Raw genomic sequence first — 14,447 nt, 5'->3', positions numbered from 1 at the left:
TTCACCTCAAAGTTATGGAGAACCCTCTTTAAACTCCTTGATGTAAAGTTGGACTTTTCCTCAGCCTACCACCCCCAGAACAATTGTCAAGTCGAGAGGATCAATCAGATCATGGAGAACTACCTATGACACTTCATCTCCAGGCAGCATGATTTCTGGGTGCAGCTACTTCCTTGGGCCGAGGTTCTCTTTAGAACAACCACACAAGCAGGTCCACTGCTGCAACACCGTTCTTCATCGTTTACGGCCAACACCAACAAATTCCTCTCCCGGTGTCCGTTACGTCCCAGGTGCCAGCAGCGGACTTTGCATTCAGGGACTTCCTGCAGATCTGGCAGCAAACCCGATCCTCTATTCTGCTGACGGTCGACCGCATGAAGCATAAGGCGGACACAACGAGAAGGGAGCCGTCTCAGTTCCTTCCAGGTACCAATGTCTGGCTGTCCTCTATGAATATCCGGCTGAAGGTGCCGCCACACGTTTGCCCCCTGGTTCCTCGGACTCTTCGAGGTCCTACAACAGATCAACCCGGTCTACTACAAGCTTCGACTGCCTCCTACTCTCAAGATCACCAACTCCTATCATGTTTCCCTCCTGAAGCCTGTGGTCCTCAACCGCAACCGCTACTCCAAGACTCCCATTGGTCCCGCAGTTTCCTCCGGTGGTTCATCTGATACATTTGAAGTTAAGGAGATCCTGGACACCAAAAAAATAGGAGGAGGAGCCTTCTATCTAGTGGATTAGAAGGGATTTGGTACAGAGGAGAGATCCTGGGAGCCAGAGGAGAACCTCAATGCTCCTACCCTCATTAAGAAGTTCCTTTCTCGCTCTAGTCCCAAGAAGAGGGGGCGCAAGAGGGGGGATACTGTAACGTCCGCAGCCACAGATCGCAGACTCCTCTCATCCTACCGACACCTTCCTTCCAGGAGATGCCAGCACATGCGGCTCTCCTGGCCTGCAGTGATCACTAGGGTGCGCGCGTGAGCTCCGTCCCTGCCTTAAAGGGACAGCACTCAAACATGTTTAGAATGGTCTAACCACCCTGGACTATTAAAACGGCCCTGCCCTTTCACTCATTGCCTGAGCGTTGTGTTTTCCCGTGTCAGTCTAGCAAATGGTCCCTTAGTGTTTTCCTGTTCCAGTTCCTTCTACCTGTATCCTTTATCCCGTGCTACCTTGTTCCTGTGCCTTAATAGAGTTGGAGTCGTGTTGTGTTACACCACGCCTGGTGTATGCTGTCAAGGTCCCATCTGAGCCTAGCTACTGTCTGTACTACCACAGGTACCCTTGCTCGGACTATAGACTTTACTTGGTACACTGTTTAGCCAGCTGCTATCCGGCTGCGGCCGTATGGCCCAGTGGGTCCACATACCCACAGATCGTGTCCGCTACATGGAAAACCAGCTAGTAAACATATAACAAGTCTTTAATAGTCATAAATATACAGTTAAAACGTGCCACATAAAAGATTCAAACGAGCATGTCATATTGGCCTTGAAAAATTTCAGTTTTTCACAGCATAATTCCACTAAATTCAGCAAAAAAACTGTGGGGTCAAAATGCTCACTATACCCCTCGATAAAATTATTTTCGGGGGGTTTCCACTGTTTTGTCCCCTCAGGGGCTTTGCAAATGCGACATGGCCTCCGCAAACCATTCCAGCTAAATTTGAGCTCCAAAAGTGAAATGGCACTCTTTCCCTTCTGATCCCTGCCATGTGTCCAAACAGCCGTTTATGACCACATATGGGGTATTTGTTTACTCAAGAGAAACTGATCTACAAATGTTGCAGTGCTTTTTCTGCTTTAGTTCTCGTGGAAATGAAAAAAATTTAGATTTTAATTTTCACGGCCTACTTCCAATAATTTCTGAAAAAAACCTGTGGGGTCAAAATACTCACTATACCCCTAGATAATTTCCTTGAGGGGTGTAGCTTCCTAAATGGGATCACTTTTGCGGGGTTTCTACTGTTTTGGCACCACAAGACCTCTTCAAACCTGACATAGTGCCTAAAATATGTGGGGTACTGGAAAAAAACCTGAAATTTCGCCATTTGTTTTGCATCTTAATTTTACGCCGTTTACCGTGTGGTATAAGTAACATAACTTTATTCAGCGGGTCGTTACGATTGCGGCGATACCAAATTTATATGTATTTGTTTGTTTTCCTCCTTTTACACTGTAAAAACACATTTGTTTTGAATTTGCTTTTGTGTCGCCATATTTTAAGAGCCATAACGTTTTTATTTTTTGACCGATGCAGCTGTATGAGGGCTTTTTTTTTTTGCGAGACGACTTTTAGTTTGTATTGGTATCATTTTTGAGTAGATGCGCCGGTTTGATCACTTTTTATCAAATTCTTTTGAAGGCAGGATGAACAGAAAACCGTAATTCTGGCGTTGCTTTTTATTATATTTTTTACGACGTTCACCGTGCCGGTCAAATAATGTATTTGTTAGGGATCTGCCAGGTACTTCATCTAGGTATACTCCTGGGATTAATCAATCCACACCTGAGGCCAGACCTGTTCGACTGACACCATCTCCCACCAACCAGGGTGGCAGGCTCAGGAGTGGGAGAGCCTATCGCGGCCTGGTCTGTCGGAGTTAGCTCCGCCCCCTGTCCTTTATTACCTGCCCTGTTCTCTCCCTCAGTGCTTGTAATTCTTTTTTATTGGACCTTATAAGATCATTGAAGTCCTCAACCCTGTATCCTTCCATCTGGAGCTCCCCCCATCATTTCGCATACATGCCGTCTTCCATGCCTCCCTCCTTAAACGCTGCTCCCCGTCCTGGTCCCCCTCGAGGATACCTCCTGTTCCCGTTCTCACCCCTGAGGGGGTGGAATTCGAGGTGGCCAAGATTATGGACAGTAGGATGGTCCAGGGCTCCCTCCAGTACCTGGTCCATTGGAGAGGATACGGGCCGGAGGAGAGGACTTGGGTACCTGCCCGTGATGTTCACGCTGGGGTATTGATCAGGAGGTTCCACCTTCTCTTCCCCACTAAACCGGGTCCCCTTAGTAAGGGTCCGGTGGCCCCTCATAAAAGGGGGAGTACTGTTAGGGATCTGCCAGGTACTTCATCTAGGTATACTCCTGGGATTAATCAATCCACACCTGAGGCCAGACCTGTTCGACTGACACCATCTCCCACCAACCAGGGTGGCAGGCTCAGGAGTGGGAGAGCCTATCGCGGCCTGGTCTGTCGGAGTTAGCTCCGCCCCCTGTCCTTTATTACCTGCCCTGTTCTCTCCCTCAGTGCTTGTAATTCTTTTGGATTCCTGGCCCCACTGCTGCTTGCTCCAGCCTGCTTCTGCCGTGCTTCTGCCTTGCTGCAGTTCTGCTTGACCTGCTTTGCTTTGCCCCTGGCTTGCTTCTGTCTAATTGCCCGCTTGGGTGTACTCACTTCGTCCTGGTCCTGACTGTCCGTTCGCCGCTCCGTTTCCTCGTGGCGTTCCGTGGCTACTGCCCCTTCCCTTGCATGTTCCCTGTTTGTTTTCCTGTGCACTTAGACAGCGTAGGGACCGCCGCCCAGTTGTACCTCGTCGCCTAGGGCGGGTCGTTGCAAGTATGCAGGGACAGGGCGGTGGGTAGATTAGGGCTCACTTTCCCTTCACCTCCTTCCGGCCATTACAGTATTCATTTTATAGTTTGGTTCGTTACGGACGTGGCGATACCAAATAAGAGTAACTTTTTACTTTTTTTCATGAAATATTTTGTAAGGGGAAAATTTTTATTTTTTATTTTTTTTATTTAATTTTTTACTTGGGACATTTATTTATTTCCAACTTTATTTAACTTTTTTTTTTTAACTTTATTTTTAGTCCCACTGGGGGACTTTACTGTGCAGACTTCTGATCGCTATTATAATACACTGCAATACTTCTGTATTAGGCTGGGTTCACACGAGCACATTAACGTCCGTAATGGACGGACCTATTTCGGCCGAAAGTCCCGGACCGAACTCAGTGCAGGGAGCCGGGCTCCTAGCATCATAGTTATGTACGATGCTAGGAGTCCCTGCCTCGCTGCAGGACAACTGTCCCGTACTGTAAGCATGTTTTCAGTATGGGACAGTAGTTCCACGGAGAGGCAGGGACTCCTAGCATCGTACATAACTATGATGCTAGAAGCCGGCTCCCTGCACTGAGTTTGGTCCGGGACTTCTGGCCGAAATACGTCCGTCCATTACGGACGTTAATGTGCTCGTGTGAACCCAGCCTTTCAGTGTATTATTGCCGGTCAGTGTAAAAGTGACAGGCACCTGTTAGGTCATGCCTCTGGCATGGTCTAACAGGCAATTACTAAAGGCAGACCTGGGGGCCTTTATTAGGCCCCCAGGTTGCCATAAAACCCATCGGCACCCCGCGATGCACGCGAGGATGCCAGTGGGATGAGAGAGGGTGCCACCTCCCTCTAAAATCACTCAGATGCGGCGCCCGCTATTCAGCACCGCATCTAAGGGGTTAAATATGATCGGAGAACACTGCTAGTGGTCTCCGATTGTTGCCCTGAAACCCGAGGCTGTTACTAGCAGCCCGGGCTTCAGCAATACCCCGCACGATGCGGGGAAAGTTCTTCTGAAGTGCCAACGTGGAAACGCGTTGCTTCAGAAGAACTACCCTGAACGGCCAACGTAAAAACACTATACCCTGGTCGTTAAGGGATTAAAGATAATCTGTCCGCAGTATTAAATTCTCAAAAAGCGTATTACAGTAGTAGCAAAGTGGATGAGACTTTAATGAATCTCCACACACTGCTGGAAAAAATGCAGAAAACGTGCGGAAATTTACCTGCTGTTCAGATTCTCAATCTGTAGCATGTCCATTTATTTTGCAAAAATGCTGTGTAATTTTCGCAAGGGAAATCCAGACAGAAATTCCAGTGTTTACACGTAGCCTTATGATGGCTTAACATGTTGCGGATTTTCTGCAGTAAAATCTACATTTGTTACGTGCAGATTTTGCTGAAAATCCCCATTGAAAAGTGTTAAATCCGTAATAAAATGAGCAATCTGCGGATTTTTAAATCCACAGCATACTTTGATTTATGTGCAGAAAATGTTCCTCAGCATGTGGATGAGATTGGTTCAAATCTTATTCACATGGTCTATACGCTTATCCAGAGCATTTCCATCCCTTGTAGAGCCAGCCTAATAGAGAATTGAAACAATAATCCGGCTAATGGCGAAACCAAAGACACCCATCTGTAGACAAAACTCTATAAAGTGTCGGACGTGGACTTACAGGGTAGTCACCTTTAGCTGGTGCTAGAGATCGTTTTAGCTATTTCGCATACTTTTTTCCCAGAGGTCATTTAACCTTAAAGGGCACCTGTCATTTCATCGAAAATGGCTCATGATCGAATAGGTGGTATGTTACCTGTGTATTACAGGTGGTTTTCAGCACTCCACGTTCTATTTTACACTGTCCCCGTTGAGTTATTCGTTTGCGCCACGACATTCAGTTTTCTCAGGAATGGGGAGTTTGTGCAAAGGCAGGGAAGCTTGCCAGAAGTTTTCCAAACGGATGTCTGTTCCCTTACTACCCATAATGCCTAGCACCTTCTATGGAGCGCACATTATGACTGTCCAATCACAAGCTGTCTGGTCCAAAACACCTCCTCTCTGTTGTTACCTAGTGTTATTAGCACGCTCTGTGCTGTCGGGGCAGTGCAGTGCAGAGTGTGAATGCAGGTGCCGGGGGCGCACGTCAAGCTTTCTGTGACACTTCCCTTTCCTGTATTTCGGACCATCTTGTCTGTAATTAGTGATGGGAAGAACCTGATGAAAGGGAGTGGACTGCAAATAGCTCAGAAGTGAGACACCTAGTAGCAATCTGTTTTTAGAGTGATTTTTCACCCGGAAAAAAACTGATTTGGTATGAAGAATATATTACACTTTTGATGATGGTAACGGCCTATATAATTAGGAAAAGTTAGTTGAAACGACAGTGACCCTTTAACCCCTTAGTGACCACGAATACACCTATTATACATAGCCATATATGACTGTCTCGTCCTGCAAAAACGAACACATGAAAACACTACATTGATGTAAAAAAAAAAAAATGACGGCTCTTGAAAAGCGACGTTGAAAATAAAATAAATTTTAGTTCAAAGGTGTTTTTATAGTGCAAAAGTCGTAAAACATAGAAAACCTATAAATATGTTGTATTGTCGTAATCGTACAGGTAACATGCTATTTACGCTGCACAGGGAACGGCGTCCATTTAAAACGCGTAGAACAATGACGGAATTTCAGGGTTTTTTTCTTTTTCCCCGACTAAAAGTTAATCAAAAAATATGTACCCCAAAATGGTGCATTAAAAAGTACAACTAATCCTGCAAAAAAAAAAAAAAAGTCCTCATACAGCTATTTCGAAAGAAAAATAAAAGATTTATAGCTCTTTGAATGCAACTATAGAAAAACGAAAAAAAAAAAAAAATGGCTTGGTCATTAGGGCCTAAAATAGGCTGGTCACTAAGGGGTTAAGACTTGTTATCCGCTTGAGTCCCACCAGCAGAATCCATACCTTCCAAGAGCTAAGTAAATATATGAGCATATTCGTACATGTAGATTTATATATTTAGTTATAATTGATGGCTGTGCTTCTTGACATAGAAGCTTTGTATAAAAATCTGTCTATCTTCCATTCATATGTTGTATATTATATTTAGGGTCGTTTATAGCCGATGTCGGTTAATAATACCACATAAAAGTTGAATTGATATTGCAGTCCTTTTTTTCAGATGATCAATAGCCTTCTGAGAATTATCATCTTCGAAAATTTATTAAAGTCATAACATGTACACCTTTCTAAATGTAAAACACAGTTGAATTAATGGAGAGGATTGCTAAGGTTAAAGAAACATTTTGAGCTGAATAATCTGAGAGTCTACTGAGAAATATTGTACATTAAGGGAATTGAAAGAGCTAGGGATAAACGTAAGACGTTCCTGAATATAAACGAAGGCCAAGGTTGAAAGAAGTATCTGTAGTTTCTAAGGAGGATCGGAAAATGTTATGGGTGAGCGGTTCAAAGTTTTAGGCTTTTAACTTCATCTTGGGTTTAGAAGAGATACAGTTTAATTCCACAAATGTTAAATGATGTTTTTTTTCTCGCCATATAAATTACCTATATAAAAGAGAATGTTCCCCAGTCATCAAGCTCATTTTGGACCGCAGTCAAGTTTCCTTTTACCTCCTGGTATTCCATCAACCATACTTTTTTTTTTTTTGTTTATTATGACTGTACATCGCTATTTGAGTGGGTGCGTTTTGTTAGAGATGCAGGGTTTCAGAATTATTTAGGCATCACTTTGGGGGTACACAAGTTTTAGTGTTTTTTTTTATGTTTTAAAAAAAAATGCTGGAATGCTTTAAAATGCAATTCTGCCATAGTTATTTTTTTATTACTCCGTTCACCTTAAATGATGTGTTAACTTTATTGCACATACTTTTACACCTGTGCACCCATGAGATACATTGGAATGCGGTAATTTATGCAAGTGATCCTTCAGGAAACGGTTATGGGCAAAAGGTAATCTGCAGGTAATCTGAATTCTCCAAGCAGAACTATTCTTCCTTTGCATATTCTGGGAAGTAGGAATCTAGTCACTTAAGTCAAATCATGTAATGTTTTTAAGGGGTTTTCCCAACTTAAAAGTTTATGGCACATTCGTGGGATATGCCATAAATGTCTGATGAAATGTGGGTCCCAGCTTTGGAACCTGCATCGATCTCCCACCTTTCTCCGCTATTTCCATAATGCCCATACAAATAAATAAAAAAAGCCGCACATGTGCGCGGCCAAATCTACATTCATTCCCAGCCTGGATGCGGCAGCTGGTGACTGCCTCGCCAGGCAAGACTGGGGTGGTTGAGCCCTGTTTTTGGAGATAGGTGCGGGTCCTAGAGCTAGGACCCACACCCATCAGCTATGTATAGCATATTCTGTGGATATACTATAAATGTTTCACTTGGGAAACCCCCCATTAAGGACAAAATGCTCTTTTTATTCTATGTTTCCCCAGAATTTGTTATAAATCCTGTATATTTTGCTCCACGTAAAGGCCATTTTCTTCATATAACTCCTTCTTATCCTCCTCCTAAATCTCCACTTTGTTTATTAATCAAAATGGTTGCTCATGAATATTGTTAACATGCATTACTCTACATGCCAACTGATTGGTCTGTCTTATGACCTCACATTCACTGCTGAGCAAAAGTGAATGTGATTGGTCAAAGCTGCCTCTGAAGCACCTCCTTTTAGACTCCTATACATGCACACACACGACTCCCCTTACTCACTTGCTCCTAAGAAAAATGTATATTTTAATTTTTTTCTTCCAAAGAATCGGTATCTATGTTTTGACCTATTTGTAATAGTATTATTAAAGACCTATCAATCAGCCATAACATTAAAATCCCCTACTTTATATTGTGTACACTCCCTCTCTTGCCTCAAACAGTCAAGGCACAGACCCAACTATACCTCTGAAAATGTTCTGTGGTATCTTGCACCAAGACGTTCGCAGCAGATACTTTAATGTAAGTTGCTAGGTGGGGCCTTCCAGCTGCTTTATCAGATTGAGATACAGGGAATTTGGAGGCTAAGTTATAACCTTGAACTCTTTTCGTGTTCCCTTAAATCCTTGCTGTACAATTATTACAGTGTGGCATGGCGCATTATCCTGCTGAAAGAGGCCACTGCCATTAGGAAATAACGTTGGCATGAAATGGTGTACTTGGTCTGCAACAAAGTTTAGGCAGGTGGTATGTGTCAAAGTAACATTAGAATGCAAGAGCCCAAGGATTTCCAGCAGAGCATTGCCCAGAGCATCACACTGCCTCCGCTGACTTGCCTACTTCCCATGCAGTAGTACATCCTGGTGCCATCACTTCCCCACATAAGCGACGCACACTCATCCGGCCATCCACATGATGTGGAAGAAAATATCAGACCAGGCCACCATCTTCAAATAACCGATGAAATGTCTCAAATGAAAATACAATTCACAATTATTTAAAAATAATAATAAAAAATCTTTATTAGTCCACAATATGGACAGTTAACCCCCCCCTCCAAATACATACAAACAATGTATAAAAACACTTCTTTAAAAACAACTAAGTTTAAACCCATCAAAGTCCTTATCAATCAATTACCCACATCATTTAAATCAATAGTGTCAAGCAGGGATCAAGTACCTAGAACCAGACCCCAACGTGAAAAAGACCACAGTCCTATGTAATAAAATACTAGTATGTGTAACCTGTACAAAATAGTATATAAATAGTCAATTACCTGTGGAAGACATGGTGGCAGTATGGGTCATACACCAGAGAGGCCACCATCTTCCATTTCTTCATGGTCCAGTCCTGATGCTCACATGCCCATTGTATGCACTTTTGATGGTGGAATGGTGTCAGAATAGGCACTTTGACCAGTCTGTGGCCTTGTAGTCCTAAGCTGTGATGCACTGTGTGTCCTGACTCTTTTCTATCATAGTCATCATTACGTTTTTCTTTAATTTGTGCTGCAGTAGCTATTCTGTGTGATCAAATTGGGTGTGCTAGTCTTCGCTCCGAGGGGCGTAAATAAGCATTGAGCGCCCATAACCCTGTCGGAGGTTCACTGGTTGTCTTTTCGTGGAACACTTTTGGAAGATACTAACCACCGCATATCAGGAGCACTCCACATGACCTTTGGAGATTCTTTGACCAAGTTGTCTATTCATCACAATTTGACCCTTGTCAAAGTCGCTCGGATCCTTACGCTTGCCTTTTTCCTGCTTCCAACACATCAAAAACTGACTGATAAATTTGCTGACTATATATTTGACCCCTTGACAGGTACAATTGTGTTGTTATTCGCTTCACCTGACAGCGGTTTTGATGTTAGAGCTGATGGGTTGGGTATTTCCTTGTTTGGTATTCGTTGTCACATCAGGTGTTCTGTAGTGTGAAAGGCATAGATTGACTAACATGTACGGGTTTCCAGAAACAAAAACAGAAAGCTGAGGAAAAAACTGAAGAAAAGATTTAACTATCTTCAAATCTCATATCCCAATTCAATTAGAAATCAGAACTGGATCTAAATCTTCGGAAACTGCTTGAGTTCCAGTTTCTATTGCATTTTTTCGGCATAATTCTAGATTGGGGTCACGTAGCACATTCATTTGACCTTTCGTAGTGATCGTTGGTCTTGAAAAATCAAGTCTCTCAAGACCAACATTGTCGTGATCTGTGTTCTAAGAGAAGGTTGTTGAAACTTGTCCGAACATTCTAGAGACCATTTACTGTATGTGACTTGCATAAGGAAAACCATTTTCTTGACGTTCAGTTGACAGAATAGCTTGTCTACGAATTTTAAATGCTGCTAACCGTTCTCTGCAGTATTACTGCATGTGCCAAGAGTACGAATAGCCGTAGGTAAAATATAGTTTCCTTCTATGCAGACTATAACTATGTATTAATCATTCCACTCTTTCCACTCTAAGGAAGACGTATGGTACTTTAACGTTCGTATGAAAATTTGTCTTGATCATTATTTTCTTTACAATTTATATGAAAAGGAGTATATCAAGTGTGCATCCTAATTCAGGTTAAAGGGAATGTGGCGCTAGAATTTTTTTTTTAGTTAAACAATTAATATTTAAGTGATTACACATTGTTTTCATTTTTTTACAAGTCAGGAAATATTATAAATTAGATTCTAATTTATAACATTTCCATGTGCTGGCCACTAGAGTGAGCAGTTCCCAAAATTGCAGCATGGTCAATGTGGTAAAGCAACCTCATTGCTTTATGCTGCAAATTTTGGGTGGACACACTCTCTCTAGTGTCCTCACACAATTCCCCCTCCCTTATTCTGGCTAGTGCCAGGAGAAGGAGGGGTTTGAATCTTCAAACCTCCCACACTGTGTGCCGCCATTTAATGAGCGACTGCACAGTGTAGGAGGATTAGATACAGTGCTCAGCAGACAGTATAACACCAACATAATACACACATCACATACACAAACATAAATTACCTGCTCCTGCTGCTGCCTCCGCTCCTATTCCTTGCACCTTCGCTTCCTTGAACATATGGCCGGAAGCCGCTGCCAGAAGTCGTCATCTTACTGTCCGACAGCGGCTTACGGTCCTCAAGAAAATGGCGCCGGATTTCGCTCTGCAAACGAGCTTGGTTTCGGTCTGTGTGGGATCGGCGCATGCGCCGTTCCCACACAGACGGCGTACGCTGCAGAGAATGGAACGGCTCCCGTTCGCATTTTCTATAGGGTTGCATGTGCCCTATTCCATCTTTGTATGTGTCGTTAATCGACACACACAGAGATGAAAAAAAAAAATGCCAGCCCCCGTAGAGAAGTAAAAGTAAGTAAAAAGTAGAACACAAAAACACAAATAAATAAAATTTATGTTCATATCATATTAAAAGCAATATGTTAAAAAAATAAACAAAAATTCGTGACACCTTCCCTTTAAGGACATTTATACACAGCATCTGGTTTTCTATTAACAATTGTGCAGGCTGTTGGGCATGCTGGGTTCATAGAAAACTATTTATCCCAGAGCTCCGCTTCCCCTTCGATATGGTAGCACGTTTTGAGGTGGTTTTCTCATATAGACAACCTTTGTCCACATGCCCTATGCATTACATGAACGGACAGTATTTTCAAATATACGGCTATTTATTTGGTTATACTCGGTATGAACAGAATTTTAGTGTAGTCTCTGGACTAATCCCTTTTTTTTTACTCTATACAGCAAATAAAGACTGCCCTTAAATACACATTTGGGTTCATGTTAGTATGTTCCTGTCTTCTTCTTGTTGGGTGAGTATATTATTGTGTTTGCATTTTCATATTTAAAGTCTGCAAATCCTTATTATTTCTAAATGTATTTTTTATTTTTGTTAAAACAAATGTTTGCCTAACAGCTATATTATGTATTTGCCTTCTTCAGTAATCTCTGCAGAACTTTCACCAGGTCCTATGTACGGCTGTGGCTTACGTAAAACACGCAAGGCTACGTACTCATCTGGGTTGGAGATTTGACAGAAAAAATAGAGCTGCGTGCATCGCTATTTTTACAGTCAAAATGGCGGACACCTCGCCGAAACCTGACGGACCCCATCGTAACGTAATGGGGTCCATCAGTCGCGGGTGGTATCGGGCATGCGGCAGTTCCAACTATGCGTTGTGGTTTCTATAATAGATGGAAACCACGACGCAAGTGTGAACAGAGCCTAATAGTGTCACATTGTGACACCACCTCATCCTGTGATGCATCTCGTCTCAATCTAGACCTAGCCTTGTCCAAATTGTTACGGTTTAATCAAAAGCTTAAAATTGAAAATATTATTTTATCCTGTTTTAAATTTCTCATGTTACTCAGTAAACACAAATACATTTTAACAGTTATGTTACAATAGTGTAGTAGGAAGTTTTGCCTTTGGTGATTCCATTACTTTTTATATTGGGGAATTGCATTAACAATGGAGTAGGGAAGCCGCAAGCAAATTAACCCCTTCAGGACTGAGCGTGTTTTGGCCTTGTGGACGGAGCCAATTTTTTCAAATCTGACGTGTCACTTTATGTGGAAATAACTTGGGAATACTTTTACCTATCCAAGCAATTCTGAGTGTGTTTTCTCGTGACATATTGTACTGTATGTTAGTGGAAAAATTTGATCAATTCAGTATTTGTTTGTGAAAATCACCAAACTTTAGAGAGAATTTGCAACATTTTTTTCTAAATGTAAATGTATCTGCTTGTAAGACAGATAGTAATACCACACACAATAGTTACTAGTTAACGTTTCCCATATGTCTACTTGATGTTGGCATTGTTTTTTGAACATCCTTTTATTTTTCTAGGACGATACAAGGCTTAGAACTTTAGCAGCAATTTCTCCCATTTTCAAGAAAATTTCCAAAACCTATTTTTATAGGTACCAGTTCAGTTCTGAAGTGGCTTTGAGGGCCTTCTATATTAGAAACCCCCATAAGTCACCCAATTTTAAAAACTGCACCCCTCCAGAGTATTAAATACAGCATTTAGAAAGTTTCTTAACCCTTTAGGTGTTTCACAGGAATTAAAGCAAAGTAGAGGGAAATTTACAAATGTCTTTTTTTTTTTTTGTCTGAAAGGTTTTACCAGAGAAACGCAACTCAATATTTATTCGCCAGATTCTGCAGTTTTAGAAATATCCCACATGTGGCCCTAGTTTGCTGATGGACTGAAGCCCCGGCCTCAGAAATAAAGGCGCACATGGAGGATTTTGGGGCCTCGTTTTTATTAGAATATATTTTAGGCACCATGTCGGATTTGAAGAGGTCTTGTAGTGCCAAAACAGTGAAAACACCCCCAAAAAGGACACCATTTGGAAAACTACGCCTCTCAAGGAATTCATCAAGGGGTATAGTGAGCATTTTAACCCCACAGTTTTTTTGCTGAATTTAGTGGAATTAGTCCGTAAAAATAAATCTAAATTTTTTCCAATAAAAATGATCAATATTTACAAGGAATAAAGAAAAAAAAGTGCCCCAAGATTTCTGCTGGTTATGGCAATGCCTCATATGTGGTTTGGACACACAGCGGGGCTCAGAAGGGTAGGAGCACTATTTGGCTTTTGGAGCTCAAGTTTACTCAATTGGTTTTCGGGTGTCATGTCGCATTTGCAACGCCCTGGAGGGACCAAAACAGTGGACACCCCCAAGAAGGGACCCCATTTGGGAAACGACAGCAATAAAAAGAATTTGTCTAGGGGTATAGTGAGCATTTTGATACGATAGGTTTTTTGCTGAATTTTGTGGAATTAGGCCGTCAAAACGTCTATTATTTTTTATTCTTTTTTTACGGCATTCACCGTGCGCTATAAATGACATATTTAATTTATTCTGTGGATTGATGCGATACCATATGTATATAGGTTTTACGGTGTTTGCTCGATAAAATCAAGTTTTTTAAAAAAAAAAACATTTTGTTTTTTGTGTCGCCATATTCGAAGAGCCACAACTTTTTTATTTTTCTATCTGGAAAGCTGTGTGAGGGCTTGTATTTTGCGGAACAAACTGTTATTTTTTTATTGGTACAATTTTTGGGTACATGCAACTTTTTGATCCCTATTTATGCAATTTTTTTGGGAGCTGAAGTAACTAAAAATAGTGATTCCGGTATAGTTTTTAATTATTTTTTTTTATGGCAGTCACCGTGCGGGATAAATTACATTATATTTTTATATTACAGGCCGTTACGGACCTGGCAATACCAATTATGCATGGTTTATTTCTTTTTTTCCAATAATAAAGGACTTTATAAGGGGAAAAAGCGTGATTTTTAACCCCTTCCCGACATCCGCCGTATATATACGGCGCTATCGGGAGGTGCTTCCCGCAAAGCGCCGTGTAGGTACTGCGCAATGGGAAACGGTCATCGGTG

General features: G+C 41.9%; 1 protein-coding gene across 1 annotated transcript in view; it reads left to right on the top strand.

Moving 5' to 3' along the window:
* The window catches only part of LMBRD1 (LMBR1 domain containing 1), a 205,278-nt gene that overhangs the window by 51,041 nt on the left and 139,790 nt on the right, over positions 1-14,447 (top strand). Inside the window, exon 5 of the mRNA XM_075864151.1 lies at positions 11,773-11,840. Coding sequence (XP_075720266.1) covers positions 11,773-11,840 — 68 coding nt within the window. The remainder of the gene's footprint in view (positions 1-11,772; positions 11,841-14,447) is intronic.

The sequence above is a fragment of the Rhinoderma darwinii genome, chromosome 4 (assembly GCF_050947455.1).
Source record: "Rhinoderma darwinii isolate aRhiDar2 chromosome 4, aRhiDar2.hap1, whole genome shotgun sequence".
Lineage (NCBI taxonomy): Eukaryota > Metazoa > Chordata > Amphibia > Anura > Rhinodermatidae > Rhinoderma > Rhinoderma darwinii.
Note: the sequence above shows the minus strand (reverse complement) of the source record. Positions and strands in the feature narration are given on the sequence as shown.